Source organism: Uranotaenia lowii, chromosome 2 (assembly GCF_029784155.1).
Source record: "Uranotaenia lowii strain MFRU-FL chromosome 2, ASM2978415v1, whole genome shotgun sequence".
Lineage (NCBI taxonomy): Eukaryota > Metazoa > Arthropoda > Insecta > Diptera > Culicidae > Uranotaenia > Uranotaenia lowii.
This window is the reverse complement of record NC_073692.1, coordinates 276989149-277001656: the sequence shown is the minus strand read 5'-3', so window position 1 is coordinate 277001656 and position 12508 is coordinate 276989149. Positions and strand designations below refer to the sequence as shown.

General features: G+C 36.8%; 1 protein-coding gene across 1 annotated transcript; it reads left to right on the top strand.

Moving 5' to 3' along the window:
• The first annotated feature begins 842 nt into the window (after window positions 1-842).
• On the top strand, window positions 843-11153 carry LOC129742714 (arp2/3 complex-activating protein rickA-like). The gene is made up of 2 exons (XM_055734658.1): window positions 843-1790; window positions 11040-11153. The coding sequence occupies exons 1-2, from the start codon at window positions 843-845 to the stop codon at window positions 11151-11153; spliced, it is 1062 nt and encodes a 353-aa protein (XP_055590633.1).
• Window positions 11154-12508: the final 1355 nt, after the last annotated feature.

Below are 12508 nucleotides of genomic sequence, written 5' to 3'. Positions count from 1 at the left end.
GATTTCGAATTGGAATAGGCCATCATCTCTCCTTACCAGAACATCCAGGAAAGGTAATTTCCTGTCTTCTTCTATTTCGCAAGTGAATTTAATATTCTTATGCGAACCGTTTATGGATGTTAGAAGTTCTTCTAGAAAATCTTTGTTTACTACACAAAAAATGTCATCGACGTATCTCCACCATTTTTCGGGTAATAAATCTTGATTTTCAAGAGTCTCCTCCAAATGAGCCATAAACAGTTCACACAAGAATGGAGACAGAGGATTTCCCATTGGTGCCCCCTTTGTTTGTCTATAGAACAAATCTCTAAATTTAAAGAAGGTTTGTCCCATACACAAGTCCACCAATTTCTTGTAGTTTCTAACTTTGAGTTTCCAAGTGCTCCCATTGTGTTGTTGAAGCAACCAGTCTTCTAACAGATTAGAAGCTTCTTTAACGGGAACACTTGGAAACAAAGCTGAAACATCAAAGGAAACCATGACCTCGTCCTCTTCTATGCCTCCCGACGCCTGCAGTCTGTTCACGAACTCTAAGGTGTTGGTCATCAGAAAGACAAAAAGTGGTCTTGAATAAAGATATCACGGATCACACTAAACTTAATAATCTGTTTTCGGAATACTTAAGATCGTTCGTCCCAAGAGATAACGTAAATAATTGCATTGAAGAAATAGTAGCTACATACAATCGCATGTTTAAGCAGTGTACAAAAACAGTATCTAAGCAAATAAGCTTGAAAGGCAGATATTGTCCTTGGATGTCTTTTGACCTATGGGCTCTGATTAAGTTGAAAGATAATTGTTTAAAACGAGTAAAAAAACATCCTAATGATAACAACATAACAATGCTGGAAGAAATGATCTTAGGCCATCAAAATTGCCTTATGTCCATGGTGGAGGAGCAGCACAAAAATTGCTTCTCCAATTTAGAACAGGAGCTTACTCCTTCGCTCCAGTCCATAGCCTTGGAACTTAATGCACTAAGGGCAACCGTCCAAAACCCATCGAGTAACGTGGACCTGATTGATGAACTACGGTCGATTCACGACGCTGTTGCAGCAAAACCAGTCACCCCTTTGCTTGAACCAGGAACGTGTTTGGCCGAGGAATTGAATCAACAAATAAGTCAAAAAATTGTCTCAGGTTGGCGCCTTCTGGGTACCAGAAAAGTATGGAAAGCCGATTGGACGGAGTACGACAATCGACAGTTGCGCCTTAAGAAGCAGCAATTAAAAGCCGATAAAGCAAAAAAAAGACGGCAACGAAAGGCGCGTAATATTAACAACAATAATATGAACCCCCACATCAATAGCCGTTCTACCCACAACATGAATTATCCACTACCGCCTGATCGAGAGCTTCTTGCGGCGGCCAAAAACCTTTTTTCGCGCCCGCCAGCCAGCCCCAGTAAACGCAGAAGCAAACGAGGTATCCAATTTATAAGGGGTGAAACTTTAAACCCTCCAAAGGACAACGTTCGAGGAACACCAAGCCCCGTGCCGTCACCGCGCCGTAGTAGACGTCCGATAATTACTGCACCCACCGTCCCACCAAATTTGCCAACGAATTCTTCGCCTGAAGTATCACCGCGCCGTAAAAGACGTCCGAGAATTACTGTACCTGCCGTCCCACCAAATTTGCCAACGAATCATAACGGAAACATGACGCCTTCAGTGCCACCTGTCTCCCCACAAGCGACGTTTGCCTATCCGTTTCCCAACCCGTACGTCACACCGTTTGCTGCCCCATGCTGCCATCGCGCTCCAACAGCTCCCACGGCGTTTGATTACCCGGTAATGTATGGGCAATATAATTTTCTGCCCCAACGACGCGTGCCAATGTAGGTACTAGATCTTCGATCGAAATTCTAGCTTATTGCCAAAATGTGAACCGTATGAGAAGCGCGGTAAAAATGAAGGAAATAAGCTTGAAACTTTTAGGCTCCTCTTTTCAAATTGTTCTCTTTACTGAAACTAGCTGGGACGCCAGCGTTAACAGTGAAGAAGTTTTCGGTTCGAGGTTTAATGTGTTCCGCAGCGATAGAAATTTAGCATTGTCCAAAAAAAAGTCAGGTGGCGGCGTTCTTGTAGCTTTGGATTCTATTTTTCCCTCAGAAGAAATTACAACGCAAACATATACTGAATTTGATTCTATCTTTGTAAAAACATTATTGGCAAAAGAAATGCACATTTTTGCTTCCGTGTACTTTCCACCTGAATATGCCACTTCACATTATTTTGAATTATTCTTCCAAATTCTTGAAAATACACTAGCTGAACAACCGGATGCAAAATTACATATTTATGGCGATTTCAATCAACGCAACGCTGACTTTATTTTGGATGATGACAATGAAGCAATTCTACTTCCAGTCGTAGGCGAGAACGAAACGTTACAATTAATCTTCGGCAAAGCTTCTATTTTAGGCTTAAACCAAGTAAATCATGTTAAAAATAGTAACAATAATTATCTTGATCTACTTTTTACTAACTGTACAGAAGACTTTTGCGTAAACGAATCGGCTGATCCACTATGGAAAAACGAAGCATTTCACAAAGCGATAGAATACTCGCTCTTTATCCATAACTGTGCCAAACCTCGCGACTGGGAATACGAGGAAATGCCAGACTATCAGAATTCAAATTTCGAACTATTGAAACTAGAACTAATTAATATAGAGTGGTCAAGTGTATTGAAGAATGAAGGAAATGTTGATACAACAGTAGAAACCTTTTATAACATAATGATTAATCTAATAAACAGTTATGTTCCTTCAAAATTTAAAAGACGGTCCTACAGCTCTAAGCACCCTGTCTGGTATAACAAAGATTTGAAAAACTTACAAAATAGAAAGCAAAAAGCTCATAAAGTCTACAGAAGTGATAGAAGTGTTACAAATCATCAAAATTATATAAATTTATGCAACCAGCTTAATTCATGTATAAAAAGTTCTTTTGAAAAATACAATCAGAAAATTGAAAAAGAAATTAAACAAAACCCAAAAGCTTTCTTTGGCTATACTAAAAAGCAGATGAAAAATTCAAACTTTCCTACTCAATTGACACTTGATGGAAGCATTGGAAATAATCCACTGGAAATTTCTAACTTATTTGCAACATTTTTTCAAGAAGTGTACACTTCTTTCACTGAGGCTGACCGAGATAGGGAATACTTTTCAGTCATTCCAGATTTAGCGTGTGACATTCAGGTCAATGAAATTGATTACAATAATGTTTCCGAAGGACTTAGAAAACTTGATGCTTCCAAAGGAGCAGGGCCGGATGGACTTCCCCCATGTTTCCTTAAAAACTTGGCGGCCGAATTGACAGAGCCTCTTCTGATTCTTTTTAATATGTCATTAAATTATAGAAAAGTACCCAAATTTTGGAAAAAATCTTTTTTAATTCCGATTTTCAAGTCCGGGAAAAAATCAGATGTACGAAATTATAGAGGAATAGCTATTTTGTCTTGCATCCCAAAACTCTTTGAATCAATAATAATTGAAAAAATTTATCAACAAGTAAAAAATATTATAACGAGTAAACAACATGGTTTCTTCAAAGGACGCTCTACAGCATCAAATCTTCTCGAATTCGTTACATACGTTATCGATTCTATGAGCAAAGGCTTTCATGTTGAGGCTATTTATACCGACTTTAGCAAAGCCTTTGATCGCATTGACATACCCCTTCTAATCTTCAAATTAAAAAAAATTGGCTTTCATCCAAATCTTCTCTCCTGGTTACAATCATATTTAACTGATCGAACGCAAATCGTTCGTTTCCAAAACGAATTATCCAAATCTGTAGCTGTGACCTCTGGTGTGCCTCAGGGGTCTCATTTAGGACCTCTGCTTTTTATACTGTTCGTTAACGACATTTCCTTTATTCTAAAACGGATTGAATACCTAATATACGCCGACGATATTAAACTATTTCTGAAAATAAAAACAACCGAAGATGTTGAAACATTTCAAAACGAAATCAATGTTTTCTTTGAATGGTGCAACAAAAGTTTACTTCAATTGAATGTTAAAAAATGCAACTCTATATCATTTAGCAGAAAGCAAAGTTACCTCATCATTGAAACAAAATTAGGCAATCAACCAGTACAAAAATGCAAAATTGTAAGAGATCTCGGCGTCATACTGGATTCAAAACTCACGTTTGTAGAACATCAGAACAATATCATCAATAAAGCAAATTGCATGCTAGGATTTGTAAAACGTTTCAGCAAACACTTTCAAGACCCATACACCATAAAATCACTTTATATATCCTATGTTCGTTCGATATTGGAGTATTGTAGCATCATATGGAATCCTTATTCAAATATTCACGAGCAACGTCTCGAATCAGTTCAAAAACAATTTTTGTTATATGCGCTACGTAAAATAAATTGGACCACTTCTCCTCTGCCATCGTATGAATCTCGTTGTAAGCTTATTGATATAGAACCTCTCAGTAAACGCAGAGAATTTTCCCAAATTGCATTTGTAAATGATGTTGTTACACAAAGAATAGACAGTCCTGAATTACTTTCAAAACTAAATTTTTACGCACCCTCCCGTCCATTAAGAAATAAACATTTGTTCTACATTAAACTTTACGACAAAGACTATGCGAAACATCAACCTATTAATCAAATGATGTACAAATACAATTTACAAAGTGAAATTATAGACGTAGCGATGAACAAAACACAATTAAAAAAGGCATTCAAAACCAACTTCATACAACAACAAAATAGCTTACATTAGTTTTAAGTAGTTTTAAGTATTGTAGTCTACATAGTTTGACTTAATAATAAATAAATAAATCTAAAAGAAATGCTTGTGCACATTAACAAAAAACTGCACCATAAAAAGAAAACGTGTAAACGGATGTATTTTGAGAGATTACTAAATGATACTACCCACTCTAAACTCTGGAAAAACATCAACCAACTCTTGGGTAAATCTAAATCATCGACACCAATCACACTCACAGAAGGTGAAGAACTCATTACAGATAAAAAACTTGTTGGCAATAAATTTAACAGATATTTTTCTTCGATTGGATCAGATCTTGCTAAGAAAATACCCGTTGAAACTGAATTTGATGTCTTGTCCAACATCAACGAGGTTCAGAACACAATTTTCTTGCAACCAACGGATGAAAATGAAGTAAACTCAGTCATTATTACCCTTAAAAACAAAAAAAGCTGTGGGCCTGATAGTTTTCCCGTAAGTGTGTTAAAAAATAACAGCATTTTATTCACTCCCATCCTCAAACAGTTTTTTAACTCAATAATTGAATCTGGACGCTACCCAGATTGCCTAAAAACAGCAAAAGTGACTCCTATTTTTAAATCAGGCGATCCAGAAGATGTTAGCAACTATCGACCAATATCAAGTCTCAGCGTATTTAGCAAAGTTTTCGAGAAGTTACTAGTAAATAGAATTACCAATTTCCTCAATTGTAACAATGTTCTATATAGTATGCAATATGGGTTTAGAGCAGGCTCAAATACTCTTATTGCAATTTCTGAACTTGTGGATTCCATAATTAAAGAAATTGATTCCAAAAATATAGTTGGTGCTTTATTCTTGGACTTGAAAAAGGCGTTTGATACGCTTAATCATAGCATCTTACTGGAAAAATTAAATAAATATGGAATAAGGGGCAAAGCAAATGATATAATTCACAGTTATCTTTCGGATAGGAAACAATATGTAGTTGTTCAAGGAGTAGAGAGTGAAATTAGAAATATTGGTGTAGGCGTCCCACAAGGCAGCAATATAGGGCCACTACTTTTTCTTTTATATATTAATGATCTATGTAAACTTCCACTTTTAGGTACAGCAAGGCGTTTCGCAGATGACACAGCACTTTTCTATACAGGAAAATCTCCGAATGTCATAATCGATAACATGGAGCATGATTTAAAATTACTATCCGCATATTTTAACAGCAATTTGCTATCATTAAACTACACAAAAACAAAGTATATGATATTTCGCTCGGCCAGGAAAGTCTTACCACAACATAGAGACCCTAGCATGAACCAGTTTGTTATAGAAGAAGTAAAAAATTTCAAATACTTAGGTATTCACTTGGATAGTACTCTTTCGTGGAATTGCCATATAAAAAACCTAGAAAAAAGAATTTCTCCTCTTTGCGGTGTCCTCTGGAGACTACGACGTTTTGTGCCTCAACATGTCTTGTTGAATTTCTATTACGCTTTTATCCATTCAATTTTACACTACCTTATCTCAGTTTGGGGTCGAGCATCTCAATCACATTTACAAAAGCTGCAATCCTTGCAAAACAGATGTCTAAAAAATATTTACAACCTCCCTATTTTACATCCAACCAAACTTGTTTACTCCTCCAGTGCGCATAACATCTTACCATTAGTAGACCTTTGTGACTTCCAAACTATCATGTATGTTTTTGACAATATGCACTCATCAAATACCATCCAAAATGTCAACTTTAGAGCTGCAATAAGAACACACAATACTCGTCATTTAAATTATTTACAACGCTGTCGGTCATCAACAACTTTAGGACAGAAAAGAATTTCTTTCATCGGACCAACCAAATATAATAACTTACCCAATGATCTGAAAGAAACAAATCGTCGATCCATATTCAAAAACAAACTGCTTCAAATGTTTAAAGAAAAAATAAGTCGTTGAACAAGTCGAACAAAGCTAGCTTTAAGTGTAAAGATTTATAATTTTGTAGCGTTAATTTTTTATAATTTTTTACTTGAAGTGTTAGTTTTTTTTTAAATTTAGTATAGTTTTATTGTATAATTAGTTTAACTTTGTTTCAACATGAATCTCTTCAAAGGAAACTTTTTCCATTGAGATTCATAGTCTAAAAAAAAAATAAAAAAAAAAAAAAATCAGTTAATTCAAAGTAAGATCAATGAGGGCCCCTACCGAATTCGCAGAGAGGATCCTTTGACAGAAATGGTGAAGGAAGTAGAAAAAACACTAAAAGAGTGTGGGCCTATTCTGGGGTTTGCGCCGATCGCATTGAAAGTATCAGCCCCTATCGTCCCCAGGATCAAAGGTTTACCCAAGATTCACAAACCGGGGAATGAAATGAGGGAGATAATTTCAGGTGTAAACGCACCCACGGAAAAAGTGGCAAAATGGTTACTAGAAGAGTTCAAAAGGATGCCAAAACCTTTTAGAACTAGATCGGTAACCAACACTCTGGAATTTGTCAAGAGACTTCAAGCCTCAGGCAACATAGAGGAGGATGATATCATGGTTTCATTTGATGTTTCAGCACTATTTCCAAGCGTCCCAGTTAAAGAAGCTTCTAATCTGTTAGAGGATTGGTTGCTTCAACAACATAGTGGCAGCGCTTGGAGACTCAAAGTGCGAAACTACAAGAAACTTGTTGACTTGTGTATGGGACAGACATATTTCAAGTTTAGGGATCTGTTCTATAGACAGACAAAAGGGGCTCCAATGGGAAACCCGTTGTCTCCGTTTCTTTGTGAACTGTTTATGGCTCATTTGGAGGAAACTCTTGAAAAGCAGGATTTACTACCCGAAAATGGTGGAGATACGCCGACGATATTTTCTGTGTAGTAAACAAAGATTTTCTTGAGGAATTCTGACAGCCATAAATGGTTTACATAAGAATATCAAGTTCACTTGTGAAGTGGAAGAGGACAAGAAAATCCCTTTCCTGGACGTTCTTATAAAGAGAGAAGAAAATCTTTTCAATTTTGAGATTTACAGGAAACCAACCAATACTATGAGGGTTATCCCGAGCACCTCTAATCATAAGATGGCCGCTTTCCATCATATGATCCACAGAATGAATTCGATTCCTCTCTCAAAAGAAGGGGAAGAAAAGGAACTTCAATATATCTTCCAAACGGCTAATAAGAATGGATATCAATCCAGTTCTATTCAAGCCATCACCAACAAAAAACAAAACATTCTTCAGAGAAAATCCTTCACTACTTTAACTCCAATTCAAAACGAGTTTCAACGGAGATCGATGGAATTTAATAGCTTCAATGCTCTTGAATTACGATCCAAGTTAACAAAATTTGATATTGAATTGGTTTTCAGTATTTCCAATAATCAATTGAAATCCATTTTAGGATCAACAAAAGATCCGGTGGAACTTCTGCATAGATCCGGTGTGTACAAGATCAGTTGTTCTGACTGTGAAAGGTATACATTGGACAAACAAAAAGGAAGTTAATAGATAGATTCGAAGAACATTTGGCAATTGCCAAATCAGATTCGAAGAAAAAAGTTCTTCCTTCACAGAATCCTAGATCTTCAGTAGCACTACACATCTGTGAAACAGGCCATTTGATCGATCAAGAAAATATTTCTTTACTTCGATCGTTGAACAGTAATTCGCTAAAGTTAGATGTAGCGGAAAGTATTGAAATTTTCAATCAAAATTCAGCTAGTCTGTTGAACGGAGACAACGGACCAGGTCATAGTTGGCTGTTCAAGTTCTTAGGTAAGAACACGGTATAAGTATATAAGGTAGGCTACTAACTCGAGTAAACAACTCGTTTGAATGCAAACTAGTGACGTCATTACTATCTGCCTATAGCGTGCCAGGCAAAAAGTTTTGCGCGCGTAGGTCACTAGATGGATAGTAATGACGACATTATCGGGAAGATATCACCTTATTATATTGTACACCGTGGGTAAGAAGAAATATAATTTACCTGACAACGCTCAAAATAGGGCGGGTAACAATAATAATCTACCTGACAACACCCAGAAAAGGGTAGGTAGGCCCAAGAAACTGACAACGGCACATTTGCCGAGCATTCGAAGGTTCTTTTTACCTACAAATAATTCAGAGCTATCTAGCTTGGACAATTTAAGGGAGGGAAATGATACACTTTCTTCAGTCGATAACCCACTGAGGATGCTAGCAAGTAGCTAGTGAAATACTAGTATTTGGGTCTTTCAAATACTGTAGCTGAATTCAAAGGAATCTTCGACTACTTTGAAATCATAATTCGGCTTACAAATCAGTAGTAGTAAACCAACTCATTGCATCCAAAAAGCTTAGAAATATTGAAACTGATTGAAACAAATATTTCTTAAATAGTCCTTCATTTAAGTAAGTTTAATTACTGGTGAAAAAAAACAGTCGAGTTTCGAATAAGAAATTAGTTTCTCAACATGCTGGTCTGAGCCAGGCGAACTACACAACTGGATGGGTTCATATCAAAGCAAAACATCCGGAATGCGTGCGAAGGCTTATTACGGACAATGAAAGCGTAGAGGCAAAACTCAAAGTGTTATCCAACAACAAACGATATCATAGAGGTGTAAGAATGAAGACTCCTTATTCAATTTTTTTATGTACCCCAAATAAAATTGACTCTTTTTGGAAAAAAATTGAAACTTGCCAAGAAGAATCAACTGTTGGAGTTCAAAAAAATTGTTGAAACTTTAATGTGGCCTTACTCAAATCAGGATTTAGCTGCAAATACTCTTTGAAGATCTTGCGCAAGATTGGTTGCCAATAAATAAGTACATCAATATGTAAATCAAAGCAAATCTCCAGATCTTGAAATGTATCACAAATGCAACGCACAGAGTGAAAGAAATTCAAAAATAAAAAAAATCTATAATTTCTTCCGAGCGCAAGAAATTGACTATTGGTCGAATGTATATTTTTTTTTATTTTCAAACACAATAATTTACAATAAATGTATTCATATTTTTCATGACCTAATCTTGTCATGTGTTATCTTCTAATTATTCCATATTCGATATATTTTAAACAGTTCGTAATTAAATAATCATAACATGATAAAACACACTCCAAACTTTGTCAAGGTGCATAGCAAGAAATAAAATTTACAGATTTTCGTGGAACAATGAGTTTTTTCCTCAAACCTCCTGTGCAACCTTTTCTAACGATTTGTTTCCATTTAATTATCCTAATATTGACGTGTTTTGAGATTTCAATAAAATTTTCGATTGGTTTAAACAGTTTTGGTTCCTTTTCGAACGATTGGAAAATTAAAATCAAATAAAAACTCTCTGGAGCCACGATTATAAATGTAAGAAATTTTACTCCAATATCTTCAGATTCTAATGACATTGTCCTTTTAAAGCTGCCTACCGCATCAAGTGGTTTGATTATGAGAACGCAATTTAAAAACAACATTTTCTACCAGCTTCAATTACTCTCTGGAGCCACGTTTTTCGCACTTAGTCGTTTGAAGCAATTATGATTTTTTTTACATTAATTATCACAGGGCTTATGCTAGCAATCAAACGACACTCGCACCAAAACTTAGCCCAACCACATGAACGGAATGCGAAAGCCATTACATCTCCTCTCGATGTGTGTAATCCGCGAAGAGGTTGTTTGCCTTAAAAATTTAGCTCAAGGAGTAGCATTATGACAGACGACCTTTCGACTGCTGGGCCAGTCCTAAAATTCTTCATCTGCAAAATTCCGTTGACAGCATGCATCTCATGGCCACAAATAGCTTGCATCTAACTTTTCTATGTCAGAAAGCATCTGGAGGCGATCGAAGTCGTTGCTTATTCTGCTGCGTTCGAATTCGAAGCAGGGCCTTTTATTTCTCTCGAATTTTCATTCAGCATTGCAATCAGTGTAATCGGTAATCTGAAATCGTAAAACCTTCATGAAATTATAGGTTTTGTATTTATCGGTATTCATTGAATAAGACGATACTAACTTTGTTGACAAAATAGATGGACTGATGAAAAAAAAAACAAATCAAGAAAATTTCGACGAAACACGCCAACATGACTCTTTTAATAAGAACTTTCTTTATGTAATGGTGCTGATGTACATGCCCTTGTTTTTTTTTTTTTTTTTTTTTTTTTGTGGGCAGGGAAAAGCCCGCGGGAGTGGAACTTCAGTCGGGGTCCTTCTCCAGTGGGCGCAAAACCTCCTCATCATTCTTTATTTTTGTTTTTCTTTTGATTTTTTCGATTTGTTTACAATTATGTTCATTCATTTCATGTATCACACACTTAATTTTGAATCACTCAATGTCGTTGAAAGTTCAAGATGGTGGTGGTGGCTGTGTTGGGTGGCGGCGGTTGCTGGTGGTGGCGGTTGGAGGCGGCGGTCGGAGGCGGCGGTCGGAGGCGGCGGTACATGGCAGAAATGAGATAATTGAAATGAAATTGTTGGTATTAGTCAGATGCGATTGGCCGTTTTAGACTGGCGAACTAGTCGAATGGTGAGGAGGTTGTAATCGACTTAGCTTCCAGCGAGATAAATCTCTGTTAAGGAAGCGCTTCTCGATTTTGACTCAGTTACGAGCCATCGGGTGTTTTAACATAACAATATGTGTTAGTCAAAGTAAGATTCGACTTTATTCCGGATGTGTCGTTTAAGCATGGTTTTGAATTTTTTTGGATTTCTTTCTTCCCTGAGTGTTGAAGGGAGAAGATTATACAAATATTTGCCGTAGTAAGGAAATGCTTTCCGTGACATTTCGCTATTTGGACGGCTTATTGATAGGATGGCTGAGTTACGCAGCATGTATCCGTGGTTGGGTTGCTCGTGTACTACGTTGTGATGAGTCAGTTGGTCATTCAGATGAGAATGGATTATTGACATCGCTTGGAACTCTCTTAGAGCCTGGATAGGTAGTGTTGAATTGACAGCTTCGGAATACAAATTTTTTGTTGGGTACATTCTGTGGCGATTGTAGACGGCTTTTAGGCAACGGTTTTGAGCAGCTTGCAATTTTTTTAAGTGGGTATTAGCTGCTGCTCCCCAGATGAAGACAAGATACTGTAGCTTTGATTGTACGAGCGCCTGGTACATCAACGCTAACTGTTTTGTAGGAACAACTTTTTTCATCCTCCAAAGTAAGCCGCATGTTGCGCTAACTTGTTTTTGAAGTTTCTTTATATGATAGTCCCACTTAAGCTTGCAATCAATATCCAGACCGAGATATGTGTAGTGGTAAACCTTTTCGATTGGTATTGAATCTACTATCAGATCCCCATGTACTTGCTCTGATCTCCTGGGTGTGGATAAAATCATGTATTTGGATTTTGTAAGATTCAATGATAGTAGATTTTCATCGAAGTATTTTTTTAGAACTTCCATGTCAACTCGCATGCTTTCGATTATTGCGGTAGAATCATTTCCAGTGTAGAATAGAGATGTGTCATCAGCAAAAAGACGTGGCATTCCGTTCAAGTTCAGATTTGGCAGATCATTCACATATATCAGGAATAGAAGTGGCCCAAGATTGCTTCCTTGTGGTACCCCCACTTTTAACGGGCGATTATTACTACGTACTCCATTTATGGAAACAAATTGACATCTGCCAGTAAGATAGCTTTTTATTAACTCCAGAGCATTACCTCGTATGCCATAATATGCGAGTTTTTCGAGTATGATCCTATGGTCTATAGTGTCGAATGCCTTTTTCAGATCTAAGAAGAGAAGTCCAGCCATTTTATTTTTATCAAGAGCTTTGTAGACATCATCAAATAGCTCATAAGTTGCTG